The sequence below is a fragment of the Bicyclus anynana genome, chromosome 15 (genome assembly GCF_947172395.1).
Source record: "Bicyclus anynana chromosome 15, ilBicAnyn1.1, whole genome shotgun sequence".
Taxonomy (NCBI): domain Eukaryota; kingdom Metazoa; phylum Arthropoda; class Insecta; order Lepidoptera; family Nymphalidae; genus Bicyclus; species Bicyclus anynana.
In genome coordinates this window covers 6,021,565-6,044,393 of record NC_069097.1, presented here as the reverse complement: position 1 = coordinate 6,044,393, position 22,829 = coordinate 6,021,565, and the positions used below count along the sequence as shown (strand labels likewise).

Here is a 22,829-nt window from a genome sequence, read left to right as displayed (position 1 = left end):
TTTACATAGTAATTTATTTGGCCGCTAAACACGAAGTTTCATATATACAACTACTAGCGGACGCCCGCGACTTCGTCCGCGTAAATTTCGATGTCAACTTTACTACTACCCCTACCCTACCCTACCCCTACCCTACCACTACCCCAACCCTACCCAACCCCTACCCCTACCCCCATTCTACCCCTACTCCCATCCTACTCCTACCCTCCCCGTACCCTATCCCTTTCCTACCCCTATCCCACCCGTACCCCTATCTCACGCCTATCCTACCCCTACCCTACCACTTCAATATCCTACCCGCACCTCTACCCTACCACTAACCTACCTCTACCCCTACCCTACCACTACCCTAAACCCGGCCCTAAACCTACCCTACCCCTACGCTTCCCTACCCGTACCCTACCCTACCCTGTAACTTCTCTATCTTACTCCTACCCTTAGCAAAATCGGTCCAGTCCTTCGAGAGTGGTGGTATGACCAAGAGAAATAGAGACTTCTATGCTAATATATAAAGAGGTAAAGTTCGTGTGGTTGTAGGAGGTAATCTCTGGATCTACTGGACCGATTTGGAAAATTGTTTTACCAATAGAAAGCTACGTTATTTGCAAGTGTCATAGACTATGTTTGATCCCCATATTCACACGGGAACGGGAACTACGTAAATGAAAGCGCCGGGCGTCATATAGCGGAATTTCTGCGTCTTTTAGAAATTTTGTATTATCTCCGAAACTATTTAAGTAATTAACATACTGTAAAGGGCAAATCTTATCTCCATAATATCCTTGTGATTATTAAATAATTTATTTTAATAAGGATTAAAGTTTAGTTGTATAAATAATGACGTAAACCTAAGTATATAAAATTAATAATTTTATAACACAAAAGGTACTATATCTGCTAATATATAGAAGATAGATATATGGTGTCGCGGACTTTTTTGTAGAACTTTTAAAGATACATAAAGTCTCCATACATTAATTTCAATTTTACACAATAGTTAAGGCAGCGCATGCGAATAAGTCTGTTTTAGAGGATTTTCAGTCCGACCTGTATGACAAAAACTGTGATAACTCGGCTAATATATACGATACCAATATAAAATATAGCCTATAGCACTCCCCGATAATGTAGCATTCTACTGGTGAAAGAATTTTTAAAATCGGACCAGTAATTCCGAAGATTACCCCATTTAAAAAATGTGACAAACTTACAAACTTACAAACTTTACCTCTTTATAATATTAGTATAGAAGTATAGATTGCCGGCCGCCGACCAGTACATCAAGTTAGATTTATCTCGAAGAAGGTTGTCAAAATAATGCTCAAAGGAAATAGTCCATTTAAGGTCCACTCTTGTACCCCGTATCATTAAAATTTAAAAAATACAAGGATTTTATTAACATCTAAATAAGTGAATAAATCTAACTATATAAATAAAATTAAAACCCAAGTTTTTGAGTTATATCAAGATGGCGCCCATACAGCAAGAGCAACTATGACATGACAATTGACAGCATCAATCCGCCATTAATACCCATGTTGCATTTCTTGGGAGAGAATTAATATTATTTCGAAAAAATTTAAGTAAATTCGTAGATTTGTATAATCAAAAATAGTTAATAAAAATACTTTCTTTTATTTCCGCCAGGGTACAATGACTGATCCTAGGCTCCATACAATTTTGGACGATCCTTTTCCAAGCATGTTAGAGAAAAAGCTATAACCGCAAATCAAATAAAACAGCCCATAGCAACTATATACGAATATTTATTTATTTATCACTTAATCTAATTATTTTACAATAAACCCTCCATTTCTTTCATAAACTGCATGTAAGCGTCGTCCTTGCTGGGCGCTTGCTTTGGTTGTTCAGCCGGCCTCTGCAGCGCGGACTTCATCTCCGGCTTGGCCTTCTTGTCCTCGCGCTTCACCCTCAGAGCGGACGGCACGAAACGTGTCACGTCGGCTGAGAGATTTCTTATCTGTGGCTTTGCGCTTATTGTTGCACCTGTTCATGAAATATTAGCACGATTTAGTGATAATGGAGACATAAGTGGGTATGCCCAGAAAATGCCTATTCCAAAAAATTTGTGATTTATTATGGGACTAAATGAAATCAAGACAATAGGGTAGTTGACTCGATATCAAATTTAAAATAAACAATATTAATTTCGTGTAGTAAATGGAATAAGGGTCCGAAATATCATCATCATTCATCATTATCAGCCGATGGACGTCCACGGCTGGACATAGGTATCTTGCATGGACTTCCAAACAAAACGGTCTCGAGCTTTTTTTTTAATCTAGTATAACGATAATGAACAATTTAAGACTTTTAAAAAAAAGTTTTAACAAGCTTATTGTGGCCGGGCCTTTTAAGAAAAATAAAGATTTTATTCGACCTTCCCCAAAGTTTTTCTTCAACAAAAATCTTTGGGACATCCTGTATAATCATAATCCATAGTTACCCTGAGCAGCGTCCTTCTTGGATATAAGCTGCGGCGCGGCGGTGAGGACGGACACGTGCGGCGGCGGCGGGGGCACCAGCGGCCGCAGCAGGCGGGGCGGAGCGCCCGGCGGGGGGCCCGGGGGGCGCAGGGGGCCGCGGCCCGGCGGGGGACCCGGCGGCACCCCACTCGGCATCACTGGCACGCCGGGGTGAACTGCACCGACGCAATGATACATTATATTTTTTAATTTAATTTGGTAATTATGACTGTTGGTGTTATTTATTTTCTTTTTTCTTTGTAATTTCATTTAATTTAATTTAGTAATTGTGACTGTATTTATCTTTTTCTTAATTTGATTTAATTTATTTTGGTAATTGTGACTGTTTCTATTTTTTTATTTTTTTTTACCATGTTTAATATTTGCACACTATTAATTTAATTGAATGTTGTAAAAAACAATAATTCTTGCAAATAAACAATTATTATTATTATAATAGCTTAGCAACTTCGTTTGTAACACTCTCGATGGTCCGCGCGGGCCGGGGGCGTGTAGCGATGAGTGAAAAGCCCACGACTGATGCACCTCACTTCCCCGTGCTCACGATTTCGCATATCATGGGAGTGTCATAAACGAACTTGCCGGACTGTAGTTAGTTTAGTTAAACATTCGTTATCAACCCCTATTCGGCTTATTGCTGAGCTCGAGTCTCCTCTTAGAATGAGAGGGGTTAGGCCAATAGTCCACCACGCTGGCCCAATGCGGATTGGCAGACTTCACACACGCAGAGAATTAGGAAAATTCTCTAGTATGCAGGTTTTCTCACGATGTTTTCCTTCACTGTTTGAGACACGTGATTTTTAATTTCTTAAAATGCACACAACTGAAAAGTTGTAGATGCATGCCCCGGAACGGATTCGAACCCACATACCCTCTAGTTAAACATACTCTTACATTATTATCACCTGAGTTTAACCGTTTTCTATTTCAATATATGACAAAACACCCACTATTTATTTATTTATTTATTTTATTTATTTATACTTTATTGCACAAAACAAAAACAATAACAAAGAAAACAAAGGAAAACATAGAAAACAATTATGTGCAAAGGCGGTCTTATTGCTTACTATAGCAATATCTACCAGACAACCTTTGGATAAAGGAATTAATGTAATTAAATGCGGGTTAGTGCAACAAAAAAAAATATATATATATATAATAATAAAAATAGTATATTTATATATACTACATGTGTCTAAAACGATTCATCTATGATGAGTGATGACATCTGTGGTTATGTCAACTTTTGACATAACCTTCTCTTTTGTCTGTGGCAAAATGATTTTGTGAAAAATTAATGGAGGATTTTGATACGAGTTTATAAAACGTGATTGATTACTAGTAAAATTACATTTGTACACAGTGTAATAACAATAAAAGAGTGTAGTGCTAAACGAGTTTTTATTTAACATTAACATTAATAACATGGTGCCGAAACCCGGGAGAAAAAGTGTGTTTGGAAATCTTTTAATTACAATAAAATTAGATTCCAAAAAGAATCGCGTAGAAAACGTGTGAACATTACACCAAAGATTACTTCGTACTTTAAAAATTGTGTTCTAAAACTTCATTTCAGTGGACTATAACTGTAATAAGTTCGTATTATTTTTATTAAACAATAAAAAGATTAATATCTCTGAACATTCTAGAACGCTAAATAGTTTGGACATTTATTTTACTGTGACACATAACCTACAAAAAACGTGAACATTTCTTTGAACTTATGAAACATTGTGTGTATAAATATGGACTTTTAACTTGAACTTTAGGCCTGCATTACTACTATTACCTGCCTAATTTGAAATACTTGTCAGTGCAGTTGAACTATTCACAAATATCATAGTAGTATATATCAATACTTTGAAGCAATTTATTACCTAAACAAAATGGAGTTGGCAAGTTTAATTAAAGGACAACAGGAATTGTTTGAACAGTTAAAAAAGGCAGAACGCAATTTTAGAAAATCTAATCAAGAGATAAGGTCTAAACACACATATTTGACATCTAGATTGGAAGCTTTAAATAAATTAGAACAAATATTTAATCAAACACATTTGGAGATATGTGCAAAAGTTACTGCGGAGCAATCAGTACAGTCATCTTACTTTAAGGACGATTTGCAGGACAGTTTTCAGGAATCATTCTTGTTATACAAAGCTGTGCTTATGGATCACATTGCACTGGTTAACGCCCCCATTCACAAAGCTTGCAATCATGAGAAATCAATCACCAGCAGCTACAGTTCGGACATAAAATTACCTAGGATTGAACTTCCAAAATTTTCAGGTCATTACACTGAGTGGCAAACCTTCTTTGATATGTTTGTGTCGCTAATCCATGAAAATGTAACATTGACAGATGTACAAAAGCTCCATTACTTAAAATCAAATTTAACAGGAGAACCTGAGATGTTATTGAGAAACTTCCAAACTACAGCCGCAAACTACATAGAAGCATGGGAACTTTTAACCAAACGCTATAGTAACAAAAGGTACAACTGTCATGCTATTATGAAAACATTATTTGGGCAAAAATCAATACAAGTTGAATCTGCAACTGCAATTAAACACTTACTGGATACAACAACATCATGCTTAAAGGCATTAAACAATGTTGACATTAAAACCGATCAGTGGGATGCTATAATTATTCATCTGGTTGTATCGAGATTAGACAATGAATCTCACCGACTATGGGAAAGTGACATGAGTATAGCCGATGAATTACCCAAATGGACTCAACTAGAAAAATTTCTAGAAACTAGATTTAGAAGTTTAGAAATGGTCAACACAGGAAAACAGTCAAACAATACAACTAGATTAAAAATACAAGAAGTAAAAAGTAAAACATTTCATTCTGCAATAAATCAAAACAAGAGTTCACCTGAACCAACATGTGCAATGTGCAATGGTTCTCACTACATTTATTATTGTACTGAGTTTAAGAAACAACCTGTGGTGGAAAGGCAGAAAATAGCACAAAGTAAAAAGTTATGCTTCAATTGTCTTGCCCCTACACACCCTGTTTTTAGATGCGCTCAGAAGACATCATGCCGTCGATGTGGCCGTAAACACCATACAACTCTTCATTTTGAGAATGTAGATAAAGAAGCTTTTAGAATGAGACAGAATGAAACACGGGGAGAACAATCTAGTAACAGAACAACTTCATCAATGAACGAGAGCACTGTTGTGGCTAATTTTTCCAGAGAAGATTTGAAAACTTATAATGTGTTATTAGCTACTGCTGTTGTTAAAGCTAGTTCTAAGAACGGTTCTTACATTATTAGAGCGTTGCTAGACCAAGGCTCTCAAGCCTCATTTGTAAGTGAGGAAACTGTACAATTACTAGGTCTTAAGCGTACTATTGTAAATGGTAAGGTGTCTGGTTTGGGAGACGGTCAACTGAGTGTCAAATATGCTGTTGCTATGGAGATAAAATCACATCACGAACCTGAAAATAATATAACTATTAATGCTTATGTTTTAAAATCACTTACCTCTTTATTACCGTCGCGCGAAGTAGTTGTCCCTGATTGGCTGGAGCTGAAAAACTTACCTCTTGCTGATCCTAGATTTGCATTGCCCGGAAAGGTTGATGTTTTACTTGGAGCAGATGTTTACGGAGAAATATTGATGAGTGGTGTAAAGAAGAGTCCTCATGGAAATTTAATAGCACAAAACACATTATTTGGTTGGATTTTGTCTGGAAGGGTAGCACAACGTCAAAACACTGGAAAGGTTTTTACATGCACAAGTGAACGAGGACGAGTTACTGAAAAAATTCTGGGAAATAGAGAACGAGCCTAATACTATTGAGAGAAAATTAACTAGAGAAGAGCAACTATGTGAAGAGAAATATGAAGAAACTACAAGAAGGCGAGAAGATGGAAGATTTATTGTGAGACTACCATTCAAAAATATGGATCCCCAATGTCAGTATGGATACTCATGTGACATTGCAACGAGAAAACTGCATGCTTTAGAGAGAAGACTAAACAAGAATCCCACATTAGCTATTGAATACAACAAAGTGTTAGAAGAATATACATCGTTAAACCACATGAGAGAAGTCACTGAAGAAGAGAAAGATAAGTTTACATCTGTATATCTGCCTCATCATGCCGTGGTCAGAGAGGACAAAGAGACAACTAAAGTAAGAGTTGTATTCAATGCATCGAGCAAAGGGACTAATAACGTGTCACTGAATGACGACCTACTAGTGGGTCCTAAAATCCAACAAGATTTGCGTCATCTGCTACTTCGATGGCGTCAACATCCCATAGGCATTGTTGCTGATCTAGTGAAGATGTATCGGCAAGTACTTGTTCATGAGGAAGATACCGACTTTCAGAGAATTATGTGGAGAGTTAATTCAAAATTACCAATTAAACACTACAAACTGCTAACATTAACTTTTGGTACTGCTTGTGCACCCTACCTTGCAGTAAAAACTCTGCAAAAGTTAGCAGAACTAGAAAAGGATTCATATCCACTAGCAGCAGAAATAACGAAGAGAGATTACTACGTAGATGATTTAATGACGGGATGTGAAACAGAGGAAGAAGCTTTACAAATTTACAACGAGATGAGTAAACTAATGAAATCTGGCGGTTTTCAGCTTCAAAAATGGAGCAGCAATTGTAAAGAGTTTTTGAACTATATAGAAAAGGAAGAGTTAAATACTGAACAATCTTTAACAATTAAAGTTGACAATATGATGAAAGTCTTGGGCATACGTTGGAACAGACTAACAGATAATTTTGAATATGTGGTGAATCTTGAAGAAACTCATCACCCCTTCACTAAACGGAATGTTCTATCTGATGTTGCCAGACTATATGACCCGATTGGATGGATAGCTCCAGTAGTCATTACTGCAAAAGTATTCATACAAAAGTTATGGAAGGCGGGTTTGGATTGGGATCATGAGTTGCCCAATGACTTAATGACAGAATGGATAAATTATAGACATGAGCTAAATTATATAAAAGAAATTATAATACCACGATGGTTAAATTGCACAAAGAGAAGCAAGCTAGAGCTACATGCATTTTCAGATGCTTCAAGCATGGCTTATGCTGCGGTTATTTACTTGAGAGTAGTAGATGACAACAACCAAGTGTATGTGAAGCTTATTACTGCTAAAACTAAGGTCGCACCTATTGAGAAAGAGTTATCAATCCCACGGCTAGAGCTATGTGGAGCAACTTTAGCAGCAAAATTATTAAGTGAAGTCTCACAAGTCATGAACATACCTAAGGAGAATTTATATGGGTGGACTGATTCTACAGTGGTTTTAGCATGGTTAAATGGACCAGCTAATCATTGGGCTACTTATGTAAGCAATAGAGTGTCACATATTCTAACAATAATGGATTTTGAACAATGGAATCATGTAACTAGTAATCTAAATCCTGCAGACTGTGCGTCTAGAGGACTTAAACCAACAGAACTAAAAACTTTTGAACTTTGGTGGAACGGACCCAAGTGACTGTCTAAACGAGATATTGGTATAGAAAAAATAAAACTAGAAGACACACATGAAGAAGAAAGAGTAAAAGTTTTTGCTACAGTGACGAAGACAGTCAATGAATATGAATGGACAAAATTTTCAGACCTAACCCGAATGTTAAAAGTAATATCTATATGTCGAAGATTTTTAAAACTAAGATTGCCTTCTACCCAAAGAGAATCCTATCCAAAATTTGCAACAGTAAATGAGATGCAGTGTACATTAAACCTTTGCATTAACCGAGCTCAAGATCAGGATTTTCATGAAGAAATACTATCGCTGTAGACTAGAAATTGTGTTACAAAACGAAGTGCTTTATATACTCTTTGTCCATTTTTAGACAAAAATGGAATTTTAAGAGTAGGTGGACGACTAACACAACCATGGACTTTGACAGAAAACATCCTATTATCATGTTGGCTAAGAATCACCTTAGTCAACTGATAGTTACAGATGCTCACAAAAAGACACTCCATGGCGGCCCTTAGGTGATGATGAATTTTGTACGATCTAAATACTAGATAATTGGAGACAGTACTTTAACATTTGAAGAGATATCAACTTTACTAATACAAATTGAGGCATGCTTAAATTCACGACCTTTATCAGTTTTGAGTGACAACCCAGATGACCCTCTCCCATTGACACCCGGACATTTTTTAGTAGGTGAACCTTTGATAAATATCAGTGATGTAGACTACTCAGATCAAAATGTTACTGGTTTAAATAGGTGGAGAATGATTCAAAAAATGGTTAGTTTATTTTGGAAAAGATGGTCAAAAGAGTTTTTGAAGTAATTTAAATCAACGAAATAAATGGTGTGCCATAAAACCTGAAATTGAAATGGATGATATTGTAGTAGTAAAGGATGATAATATTCCACCTGCGAAGTGGATTTTGGGCAAAGTTGTAAATAAACACCCTGGACCTGATAATGTGACACGAGTTGTAACTATAAAAGTTAAAGGAGGTTATTTAAAACGTCATGTGAGTAAACTTTGTGTACTAACACATTCTAACTAGCTTGATTCACATTATCACGGTGGGCGGTTAACCTGTCTACATATAGTAGTAGTAATGTTAGTTATAAATTCTTTTTATTTTGTTTCTTTATTTCATTACATGGTACAAGTTAAATATAATTACTGGATTGTGTATATTGCAGCTGTTATAAAACTAACAATTAACTTTGTACTAGAACTAGTTTAGTTTACATACTACACTAACTCTCATGCCATATGTTTTGTTATTGATTTTCTTTTACTTTTAATCCTGTAATTGAGTTCGTATTATATGTTCTACATAGACTGGTTTTGCTCAATTACATATTTTTGTCTATTACGGTGGGCGATATTGCTCAATATACTAGATGTTATACTATACTAGATATTACACAATACTTGATGTTATATGTGATATACTATACTAGATATTATACAATACTTGATGTTATACGTGAGATATACTATACTAGACATTACACAATACTTGATGTTATATGTGATGTGTAAACTATACTTGAAGTTAAACTTTACTTGATGCTAAACTATACTTGATGTTAAACTTTACTTGATGTTAAACTATACTTGATGTTAGACTGTACTTATTTTAGACTATGTATACTTGATTTGAAACTGTAAAACTTTGTAATTCTGTTTAACTTTAAATTTAGAGATTTTGTAAAGGACTAAGTCCTTGGTGGGCGGAATGTCTAAAACGATTCATCTATGATGAGTGATGACATCTGTGGTTATGTCAACTTTTGACATAACCTTCTCTTTTGTCTGTGGCAAAATGATTTTGTGAAAAATTAATGGAGGATTTTGATACGAGTTTATAAAACGTGATTGATTACTAGTAAAATTATATTTGTACACAGTGTAATAACAATAAAAGAGTGTAGTGCTAAACGAGTTTTTATTTAACATTAACATTAATAACATGTTTTTTTTTTTTTTTTTTTTTTTTTTTCACACTGTTAATAATGACATGTATAAATATAAAATATACATAATATATATAATAAAATAAATAAATAAATATATATATATATAAACATAAATATACCTGAGTAATAATTATAAAGAAACTACGAATTACAACTATACAGGTAACTACACCACTATATACGTACAACGGCCAAACCTTAGTGGCCAAGTGCGGATAAGGCCCAGGAAGAAAATAAAATAAGAAGAACACTATCTTGTCGTAATATTACCTGGCATTCCCAGTGGAAGTCCGGGATGAGGGCCGGGCGGTGGTCCGGGAGGCCCCCCTAGAGGAATGCCCGGAGGTAAGCCTGGCGGGGCTCCTGGGGGCGCCCCTGGCGGCGCACCGGGCGGTCTCAACATGGGCGGCCGAAGACCTAAAATGGAAATATCGAACTTTCAGCAGAAGGTTTCAAAAGAGGATTAAAAAAATAAGAAAACTAATGTCGACATTCACAATATTAATCAAAATAAGACCCTAGAATGGCAGAGAATGACCTTGAGTGGAGTCACGCACTTGTGAACGTTGTGTGTAGGGTTAAAGGGTTAAAGGATCCTTTGACAGTTAACAACACTCCCCTTTTCCACTCAAGTCACTCTCCCTGCCTATCCCAAGTAACCCATAAAGAATTACACAACTGGAAGACTCGAACGCCACGAGCATACTGAAGCCGACCGTACGACGAGCGCAAGTCGCTCGCGCCAAACTATCGCTGACCCTCTCTACCTCTCTACCTTAGATCGAGACTCTCCAACAATAGATCGAGCATGTTTTTGTAGTTCAGGCTATTATCTAGCCAAGCCCCAATGCATTTAATGGTCTTTTGGAAGAACTAGTGTATCCTCAACTGCAAATATAGGGACCAGTTTTCGTCTTCCGCTAAAGGCAATATCCTCTCAGTCTCAGTCTCTGGTGCTAGAGAAAGCTTCTTTTCCTGCATCAAAATGTTGATTCGTGGGAGTACTGCGTTTGCGCTGGTCATGACTTTTCTGTTTCATCAAAGACTACTATAGTTTGGCGCTGGTCATGACTTTTCTGTTTCATCAAAAACTACTATAGTTTGGCAAGTTCGTTGATGACACTCCCATGATATGCGTGCGACGGGGGGAAAGGACTGTACGGGTATGAAGCGCGCGGGGAATCGCTACCCCCATCCTTCGTGTTACGAACGAATTTGCCAAGCTATAGCACCAAATCGTCGGCGAAACCCACTAGCTCAATAGTCTCTTCCTGTTTCAACCGGAATACCCCGTCGTATAGATCCAAAGAGTTAGACCGAGAATGGGGATGATGACTAGGTTTGAATATATTGATTTTAACGATACATTCGGGTAAATAAGGTCAATGTTAACTAATTTATACATAAAAAGCATAGATTGACTGGATATTTTAAAATAAATAAGATTATAAAATTTCAAAATCTATTAAAAATATTTTATCGTAATTAGATACGATAAATTCATACTTTAGCTTTACATTAAATGTGACATTTTTTAATATATGAACTATAAACATAAACGCAGAAATAACAAAGATATTAGTAATTTTATTTAAACGCCCATACAAATCTAACGATCATTAAGACTTACGACGTCATTAGATCGTACCATTTTGTATGGGGCGTTTTTCAGGGACCCGCGGCAGCGCAGCAAATCTGACCCTTTAAATCCCTGTAGCTCCGAAAGTAATGATCGCAGATACCCTGTTACTTTTATAAAAATGCTTTATTTAATATACAATTTAAAAAAGTGTTATCATCCCTATTGATCCTTGGGAGCACTGGGGAGCACTGGGGAGCACTGGGGAGCACCGGGGAGCACTGACCTGGCGGCAGCAGCGGAGGCGGTATCTGCCTGACCTCGGCCCCGGGCGGCTCCAGCGCGAAGTCGTGGTGGTTGTGGTGCGCGGTGTGCGGCTCCGTGTCGCTGTCAGAGTCGCTGTCCCGAGCGCCGTGTCCCGAGCGCTTCAGAGCACTTAGCCTATTGACAAAAAAGGACTCTTAAATCAATTTTATGGAGAAATATTATTACATATTAAAATCTAAAATAAAAATGAAGAACAACACGAAAGGAAGAGGGGAGTGTTGATCTATCGTCAAGGAATTCCTTAACCCTACATTCTGTAGTCACAATTCTAGGATTCTGTTCGGAGTTTTTCTCTCTACCACGCGTAGGACCAGGCACCTGCACGGTGCTAAGATATTCGTCTCTCCTTAAATTACAGACAGAATAAAGTAACTGACTTAGAATTACATGGATCTCACTACTTTTTACGGTAGAAAACCAAGTTGGGAGAATCGCTATATTTTACAAGTGTTGTTTTTGTGACATGTTTTCTATGAGAAACATACTTTTATTAAGCCAATTATTTAACCAGATCATTATTTATACATCATATTATCAATGGTGTGCATAAGGTGTTGAACTAGGGTATGCACTATAAGTAAAAATTGGAAATTTCCTTGTCCAACTATGTATTCTGTAGTCCAACACAGGTGTGTATTGAGTGCTTAGGGTAGGTAGTGCTTTTTGCATTTATGAAGTGCACGCCACTGCATATTATCATCTCCATACTGGAGTCGGTAAGTACCTACTGTAGTTTTAAAAAAAAACATTTTTTTTTATTTATTGTTTTATTCATTACAAGTTATCCCTTGACTACAATCTCACCTGATGGTAAGTGATAATGCAATCTAAGATGGCAGCGGGCTAACTTGTTAGTAAGAGTATGAAAATCTACACCCCTTTCGGTTTATACACGGCATCGTACCGGAACGCTAAATAGCTAGGCGGTACGTCTTTGTCGGTCGGGTGATAACTAGCCACGGCCGAAGCCTCCCACCAGCCACATTGGAAGACACTCACCTTGCAGTTAAATCAGCTGCTCTGTCTCGTTCCCTCTTTCTGTGAACTTCTTCCATCTCTTTCATAAAATCATCAATATTCTGTCCGGACAGCGCCAACATTCTCTGCTGCAATGACGTGGGCTTTGGCGCTGGTTGAGCCGCCGCTGGCGCCTCTATCTCGTGGTCTTCGTCCATGGCTTCTCCATCCAAATCTTCGGGTTCAATTTGTTCAACATCTGGCTGGTGTACTGGTTGATGGACCGGTTGATGTACCGGCTGATGTGGCGGTAGTTGTGACGGTTGATGCGCCGGTTGTACTGCGTGTTGTTGAGGTAGCTGATTTGGTCTCTGGTTGAAAATGATATTGTATTTTATTAAAAATAAAATGAATCAATTAAAAAAGCATTTTTGGAGTTTACTCCTCAAGAATCGATTTTTTTTTTATATAGCCCCCGGTATGAAAAAACCTATTTAGCGCACCTTTCACTTTTCAGGCGTTAGTATTCAGACGTACACCTATTTAAACAGTCGTTATGATAGAGTAAACTCTATTTGTGCGTCGGGGCTGACACACACTTTATTTTTATATTTTAAGAAAATTTTATCTAAAATAAGTTAAAAAATCGTTTTATTAACGGCAAAAATATTATGGCTCTATTTTTTTAGGAAAAACCAGATACATTACAATTAATCAAATCAAATATGAAAGCCTTAATATTAATAACTCAAAAGAACATGGCCTTTGGCCTTAACCCACAAGGTCATGGACTTATGGGTTAAGGCCAAAATTGCAAGATTCTTTTTGTCTCTCATTTATTTATTACTTCTTTTTTTTAAATTTTTAACAATATAAGTATAAAATACAAAACATTATTAAAAATTTATAAAAAAAATTCACCCTTCCGCTGCGGGACATTCGAGTGCCCAAGCAACCGGTGGTCAGGGCTCCAGAGTGAGGAACCTCTTCACAATACGCGCCGTCTCAAGAATCACTGCCTTCTGTATCCGACTCTTGATCCAACAGTTAAGCGAAAGCTTCTTAAGGTGTTGGTCGTCGTAATTTATTATTATTATTATTATTATTCCTCTTTACCTTTTAGTATGATTAAATGAGTGGGATAATGTTCAAATCTAAAATATGTGACAAGTATTATTAAAAAAAAAAAGAAATCTTACACTTTCCCCGGGTGGGCCTTCGTCTGGCAGATCAGAGAAGCGCAAAGTCTTCTTTTCCTTGTGCATTTTGTCGATAGCTTTGGAAGCCTCTTGTAGAAGCGCTTCGTAGTCCGGCGGTGGACCGGGCGGTACTCCGGGAGGTTCTATGCCAGATGGCCTTTCCTGCAGTTAAAGTCTATTATTAGCAGCCCTAATAATAGACATGGCACCACCTTCTGATAAGTATCAGATAGTCTACTCATAAGTTGTCATTTTCTAAGTATCCTATGTCTGTCTCCTTGTTCTAAGCTAAATCTCCACCAATTTTCAATGACTTACAAAAAGTGTAACTAACATGACTTTCTTTTATACAAATACTAGCGGACTCGCTCAAGCTTCGCTTTGACTTATTAATTTATTTATTTGCACTTCTTCCCTATCCCTACCTTACACTACCATACTCCTACCCCTACCCCTACCCTACCCCTACCCTACCTCTACTCTACCCCTACCCTACCCTACCCTACAACTACCCTACCACTACCCTACCCCTACCCTATCCCTATACCATAAACCTACCCTACCACTACCCTACCCTACCCCTACCCTACCCCTACCCTACCGCTACCCTACCCCTACCCTATCCCTATACCATACCCCTACCCTACCACTACCCTATCTTAGGATTTAGGGGTTTGAAAATAGATGTTGGCCGATTCTCAGACCTACTGAATATGCACAAAAAATTTCATCAAAATCGGTCGAGCCGTTTCGGAGGAGTTCAAGTTCGAACACCGCGACACGAGAATTTTATATATTAGATATAGATGATAAAGACAAAATGTAATAAGCTGTTGCCTGGTAGTGAACTAAGGTAGTGAAGCCTAATTATTTTTATAGACAAGGTATTACAGTATTACTGTACCATGAAAACTAAACATCCTAGACCACACAATTAAATGTAATAAATATTATGACCAAATAATCAAACCAGCTTATAATAGCTATGTGGTTTTATGCAGTTTACACTCGTAACAAGTAGGTGCAAGAGGCATACAAACAAAATATCTCAATAACCTGCTTAAAAACTATGGTCTGACTAGAACTAGAAGGTCTGACTAGAACTGCAGCTAATATTGTAATGGGTATCCAAAGCTTCTTCACAGCTTCAGTAGAATCCAAATTTAGCAAGACAGGGAAGAAAACATGAGAAAACACTGAAATTTATTTTGACAGAAAAAGCCAATAAGTAACATGTTACTGATTGTAGAATTCCTTGAAAATTTAACTCATGAGATCTTTAGATGTCCTAATTTATGACCAATTTTTAGTTTTATAACATTCATGTAATTTTAGGCCAGAGTTTGTATAAAATCTGGGTTTCTCCTTAAGTACTGAAGGCTTAGTGGCAGTTTGATGTACGTAAATGCGAATTTCTAAGGAATTGAAACAGTGCCATCTAGTGGCACTACTGCACGACTGTTTCAATTCTTAAGAAATTCGCGTTTACGTTAACGCAATAGTAACAGTATGAAAACATTGAAAACTCCCACTAGGCACAGTGTGTTCAATAAACAGTCTTTCTTGGAACAAGTCCCACAATTTTGGTAGTCTACTAACTGAATGTGACACATTCTGAGGGTATTTAAGTAGTAGGTGTAAATTAAATAAATCTTACTTTATAAACTGAATCCTTCTTTAAAATGGGTCTGACTGGTAAATTAGGATGCACTGTGTCCAAAGGCAGTGGTATTTGCGATGGTACATTTCCGTATATAATGTTTTCAGGAATCTGTAAAAATAACAAAGAAAATATTGTTTAATTATAGTAATTTAATTATAAAAAATTTAAATAAAAATGAAATATTTAGCGGCACCGTAGATATCTCCTCTGTCTCTGATTCCGGAGGGTGTGGGTATGAATCCAATCCGGGGCATGCACCACCAACTTTTCAGTTGTGTGTGTGTGTGTGCATTATAAGAAATTAAATATCATGTGTCTCAAACATTGAAGGACAAACATTGTGAGGAAACCTGCATACCAAAGAATTTTTCTTAATTCTTTGCATGTGTAAAGTGGGCGGGAGTGGTGGACTATTGGCTTAACCTCTCTAAAACTCGAGGAGACTCAAGCTCAGGAGTGAGCTGAATATGAGTTGATAATGATGATTTTAATTTGAACTTTTTCTAAAATCATGTAACTTATTGTTGGGCATGGCCTCCTTGATTTTGTATTGGAGTGCCCTCAAGGATTTTTCTCTTTTAAGGAAACTTTTTAGAATTTTTGTAGCCAATGCCATGGAACTGTTTAAAAATTAAAAAAAAACATTGTCGCATGGTTTACTCATGTGGTAATATACATTATCAAAAGATCTGTAAGAATGAATAGCTTTGTGATATGGTTTGAGGCTTTACATCAAGTAGATTACGAAATGGGAGTAGTAAAATTCAAATCCAAATTTTTTTCATACACCCTCTCATTAGAGCAAGCAACAAAAACATTTGTAATCAAATTGGTAAAGCAATTTTGGAATATAGAGAAACAAACGGACAGCAATTCATTTTAACATGTTAGACTGCATCATCACTTACCATCAAGTGAGATTGTAGTCAAGGGCTAACTTGTAAAGAATATAAAAAAAACTGCTCTAGGTTATTTTCTGCCACTCGAGGGTTTATTGGTTACATTGCGAGACTTGATTTCATTCAATAATTGTGTTTGTTACTTAAATCTACTTCTATACTATATAAACACATATTCGGCTCACTGTTGAGCACGAGTCTCCTCTCAGAATGAGAGGGGTTAGTTAAGAGAGTAGTAAATAATTAATAATATATCTTACTTGTAAGGTAGGCAGCGGGATGTCATCAATTTGCACTGACTGGGCATGTTTGACTGACTCATAGTATGATATCAGATGAGTCCTGCTCTTTTCATATTCCATCTCTTGGCGTTTTAGTTCTACCCACTTTTCAGAATCATCCTTGTCCTGAAAAAATAATGTATAGAAATCTTTAATTTAATAAAATAATAACTCTATTTTTTAGTATTTTTTAAATAAATGCCAGAATTGTACATTGTAGAGAATACACATGTATTTTTGAAATCCAATATACTTTTTTCAATATAATTTAGGCAACTCCTTAAACCCAAAAATCCTCTTTTCTTTCCTAAAAAATGAAACCTGCACTTGAGAATTAGTATGACAATAGTCCAAAGGGGCTATAATAATCAGACAGAAGAAATATAAGATTCTAGCTCCTTTAGCTTTTTTAGGTTAACTAATAAATACCTAGTCATATTATTAATAGTATTTAATGTATAGTTTATTGAGAACCTGAAAGATCAATCAGTCTTTAAAAAAATACATTTCTAAGGATTACATTATACTTACATACATCTTTAAAACCCTATCAAAAGTTTCTCTTAATTTTTTCCTTTTTTCCTTCAAAACCTTTTCATTAAGAGGAGATGGTTGCAATACATTATACTCTGAAAATAAAACATTCTAATTAATCCTTCATTATGTTAGATAGTTGCAAAAGGAAGCATGTAAGTTTGTTAGTCCTTCACACCACAACTACTAAACTAATTTGAAACAGAGATACACCCAGAACTAACACAAATGCTTTTTTTTAGATTTGTAAAACACAGAATATCATATGAAATGAGTTGTGAGCATAATTATGCAAAGTTATTTGAAAACATTTACAATTTCATTATATTTAAATTATTATTACAAATATACTAATATTACAAAGAGGTATATAGTTTGTGAACCCATTTTGAAAATTTTATTACTAACTAATAGAAAGCTATTTCAAGGATTTCTTCAGAAGCTAGTTAGGTGTAGCTAAAATTCTAAAAAATTATATGATGCTATCAGATACATACTTGGCTTATTGCTTATAAGTAGATCACCATGTCACAGAATGTTCAAAGAACAAAAATAGAAAGCTATGCAAGTGTAGTAGGTTATATAAATATGTAGGTGAAACCACAGTTTATCTAGTCAAGTTATAAATTGAAGGTTCTCATACTATTGGCTCAAACAATTTACTAAATAAAACGAACCCATTTCATCAATTTTCTGCAACTCCTCTAGTATTTGTGTGGGATCTTTCATTTTAAGCACAGCTGCCCTCACCATCTGCCTTTGTCTTTTATTTTTCTTCAATTCTTTCTTCCTGGCTTCCTTACCTGTAATCAATACATCACTATTTATATGTACATGTGATTTCAAAATAATTTTATAGCTTATGTTTTCTACATAATACACCACATATGAGATTTTTTTAATTTTTGTCCCGACTTTCCCGATCCAATTCGATCCAAACCCGATCTTTGGATCGGTCTTAATCCGATTTGTTTAGATAATTCAGGTCATACCTGATGGTATGGTAGGTATGACCTGATATTTAGGAACTGTTAGAGACTATTCCAAGGAAAATGAGTGATTTTTCTCACATACTTCTTAGAGTATTGACAATATTAATAGAATGGCTAATTGTAAGTTACTTCTAAGTTAGCAATGAAATAAAAACAACTGAGACCTATTATAGTATCTAATAAAACAACGCTCAGCATCCACATCATGAATGAAGTCACGTAAATTAAAATAGACAACCAAGTAGACATTTTTATTTAGTCTTCTGTTAAGTTGTGTCCTAAAGAAACTTTAAAGTGGCCCCAGCCCCTAGTAGAGAAAATTATGGCTTTATGATAGGTATATCTTGTTGTCATTCTTGACTACATCGTGTTACGGACTTGAAGAGGAAGAGTGAGAAGCAGGAACCTTGGTTATCCTAATCTAATAAGTACAACTGATAACTTAGGTTATGATATTTTTACACAAGTAAAACGAGTGTGCTTTATCAATAATTGAACCCTGGATAGAATAGTAATATGGATATTTTAAATACATACGCGCTTGGTCCGTGGGGTTCATGTATTTACCACTCTTGGTGGTATTTATGGAACGGCGACCCATCTTGCCGAATTATTTTCTTATTCACGGTAAACCTAAGGAATAACACTCGTGTTTTATTAAGAGTCAATCACTAAATTAAACATGGGCTAAATCTTAATTATGACAAATTAAACAAAAATCGAAGCCGCAAACTACAAGCATTCCGATTTTTTCGAAATGTCATATGTCAATGTCAATTCAGGCAAGTGACAGTTGATAAGGAACAGATTAAAATTCGTACCAGATTATATATTTAAAAAAGTGAAGTTGATAAATTCGTAGACGTTATCAGGAGTTATGTTATCTGTAAAAAGCTGTAAAAAGACTTTACTTAATTCATAGAATTATATTTGTAACGAATCGTAAATCTATGATTTATTTAATTGTTACGCCTACAATGGAACCAAAAAAATAATAATAATAGTTCCACAAAAAAGGGAGTAAAATACTCGTACTACGCCTTAAAGTATTCAAAAAAACAAAAAGTTTGACGTTATATTCCTCTACAAACAACGTTACACTTACGTTGTGCAGTAGTGCCGCTAGATGGCGCTGTTTCAATTCCTTAGAAATTCGCGTTTACGGTAACGCGATCGTCACACTATGAAAATATTGAAATAGGCTAGGCACACCGTTCTCTCTCTTTCTCTCTCCGTGAGTTGTAGTTTTCAGCTACTAGTAGTAGAGTAATGAGTTTTCTTCGAAATTCCTTATTTGTTGTAATGTTCTGAAATAAAACTTACTACACGTACTATTTGAATGGCCTAATACAGGAGAGGACCTGGCATGCCTCTCCCGTACTGGTTCGCGGGCTTATGAATGAAAACTGAAAATGTATAACTCTCACTATCAGATTTTTTATGATAAAACCGAGTTACAGTACGATGCAAGCTTATTAGTCTACGTTCCGAATTAGAAACGAGCTTCACCCATCTGTTACGAGTAACTGGATGAAAAGTATTTTATATCAAACTAGCGGACGTCCGCGTTTTCGTCCGCGTAGAATTCAATGTAAACTTTCAAGCCCTATTTCACCTCTTTAGGGGTAGAATTAAAAATAATTTGAATCACATTATATTTTGTATTTTTTTATAATTTTTTTAAAAATGAAGGACTTTCCTTACAAAGTCAACCCCTATTTCAACCCCTTCTTATTTTATTTTCGCAATAAAAAGTATTCTATATACCTTCTCCGTATTATGGTCGCTACTACTGGTACTAGCTGACGCCGCGAGGTTTCACCTGCGTGGTTCCCTTTCCCGTAGGAATACGGGCTATCTAACACTAGAATAATTTTTCAAATCGGACCAGTAGTTCCTGAGATTAGCACGTTCAAGCAAACATACAAACAAACAAACTCTTCAGCTTTATAATATAGATGTATTGCCAATGGGTTGCCTAAAATATTTCAGTCTAGGATTTGAATATGATGATGTCCAAAATCCAGGACTAATTTTTACAGACTGTGAGAAATTAGAACACCGTGTTCGTAACCATATTTTAACCCATATTCGGCTCACTGCTGAGCTCAAGTCTCCTCTCAGAATGATAGGGGTTAGACCAATAGTCCACCACGCTGGCAGATTTCACACACGCAGAGAATTAAGAAAATTCTCTGGTATGCAGGTGTCCTCACGATGTTTTCCTTCACCGTTTAAGACACGTGATATTTAATTTCTTAAAATGCACACAACTGCAAAGTCGGAGGTGCATGCCCCGGACCGGATTCGAACCCACACCCTCCAGAATCTCGAGTCTCGCAAATTTTCTAATTTTCGAAACGTCATTAACAAGTAATTTGCAAGGGACTGTACAAGTTTTACTACATATTTTAACCTTTATAAGATTATTTTTGCTTTGAGACTACAGTTGTCCTTCGTACCTGCTCCATAAGTCCATAGGGATCTAAAGTCTTAAAATCCCAGATAAAAGAAGACCGCAATCGATAAGAAATGTTGCTTTGCTTTGTTTTTGTTGTCGAAATTCCCAACAGATATTATCTAAAACTCTGCCTGCATAACAAAACAATACAAATAGTTTGTAAAGAACAGTTATTTACGAGTATTTAGCATAGAGGAACTGGCAGACGATGTCGTATCCGAATTTTGGTCAATGATATTTCATAATGCCGGCGCTACATTACCTATAGCTTCAAAAAACTAAATACTGGGAAGCGATTAGCTATATCTGGCATTGGAGTTTGAATCTTTGTTCAAGTAAGTGTGCAAACAAATGCACATTGCGGTGTTTTCTAGCAAAGAATATATACCTACTCTCTTGTTCTATCTAATGTTTAACAAAGCGTTTTATGTCAGCATATATCTACTGTGATTTCGATTAAGAAAGATTTAGTTACTCATAGTAGGCAGCAAAGCAGTATCGATTCAATAAGTGTACAAATAAGTGTTCAGGTCCTCGGATTCCAAACATAGAGTAAACACTAGATCACTAGACCAACGAGGCAGTTAGTCTAACGCTGGCTCTACATACAAGTGTCAAAAATTTGAACTTAGATGACCTACCTACTTTTTAGCTAGCTACTAAGGCTTCGTGCAGTTTACGCCACATTCGCATCGCAAGTCTGTTTATGGACATTGTAGACAGGTAAAAACCCTTCGGCTTCTGGACTATGCATACAAGAGCCAAGACATATACAAATGAGTGCGTTAATCGAGTGCAAGGGGCGGTACGGCTGCAGGTTGCAGCATCATCTACACTCAGATAATTAGTGTGAGCATCTACACGAAGCTCAAGGGTTTTGTGTGTATTCTGCCTGATTCTCGACCAACGAGTTCCTTATATCCGGAAGGAAGCGCAAACCCGTGCAAACTCCTTGGTTTGAAGCTCTACGGGCTTGTAGAGTCATTTAATACGCTATAACTTACCTACCTCATCCTTCCTTCTGTACGTGTGCTTGTCACACTAAACGATTGAAGCGATTTAGGTGAAATTTTGGGAGTAAGTTCTGGCCGAGTCCCTAAGTGGTTGAACCCCGATAGGTGGTTTCATGATAAAGCGGATTTTATCAAAGCCTGTAGGGTCTGCTAGTTTCTTCTGAATAATAGGTATATCGATTTTTTGTAATTTTTTTTCGAAGAAGAGGAAGCATGGGTGAAGCGAGGTACAGACAGGGCAGCAGCCCTTCAGACCGAAGCAGGAGCGTAGCTACCGCCGTATCAGACATAGATACGTCTGATACGGCGGATATGGGACCGTCGGATCCCAAGGGTTCCTTACGTGTGGCAGCAAAAACTACTAAAATGTAAGCCACAATCTCACGTAATGCTTCCAGAAAAAAAAAAACATAAAAACTACAGTGACACTTCAGAAATGACAAGACTCATTAAAAGCAATCTATTTTTTCCCGGGTGTAAGCGAGCGCCTAAAAATTGGAAACATCCTACTTATGTGCAGTCACTGTCATATTTTTTTATAATCAAGTATTTTTGTTTCTTTTCTGAGAAATGTTTAGTTTCCAATTGGGCCCCAAACTAATTTTGACACAGGGCCCCTCTGAGGCACACTACGCCACTGGACCGGAGCAATACTGCTTGGAAGCAGAAATAACTAGGACAGTAATATTTCTCCAGACGAGCTCTATCAGATAGAGCCCTACTAAGTACTAAAAACTACCAATACCACCCTATCGGAAAATACGTACCGCCGAGTGATTTAGCGTACTGATACTCGGTCGCTGCCAATAATATATAAAATAAGCTACTCCCCCATCAAGTAGACGTCCTACAATCTAGCATTGTTGGTTCATATCAGATGAGAGCCCAGAGTCGGCTGTCCAAAGCTAAAATGCAGCCACCATTACACGTGGGCATAATTCTATTAGTAATT

General features: G+C 36.6%; 1 protein-coding gene across 1 annotated transcript; it reads right to left on the bottom strand.

Annotated features, from left to right (window-relative positions):
* Nucleotides 1-1,748: 1,748 nt before the first annotated feature.
* On the bottom strand, nt 1,749-19,169 carry LOC112044721 (WW domain-binding protein 11). Its single transcript, XM_024080663.2, has 11 exons — nt 18,941-19,169; nt 18,089-18,214; nt 17,409-17,506; nt 16,857-17,003; nt 15,692-15,805; nt 14,035-14,196; nt 12,878-13,206; nt 11,838-11,992; nt 10,243-10,389; nt 2,468-2,662; nt 1,749-2,007 (listed from the first exon to the last, which is right to left on the bottom strand). The coding sequence occupies exons 1-11, from the start codon at nt 19,002-19,004 to the stop codon at nt 1,796-1,798; spliced, it is 1,749 nt and encodes a 582-aa protein (XP_023936431.2). The 5' UTR covers nt 19,005-19,169; the 3' UTR covers nt 1,749-1,795.
* Nucleotides 19,170-22,829: the final 3,660 nt, after the last annotated feature.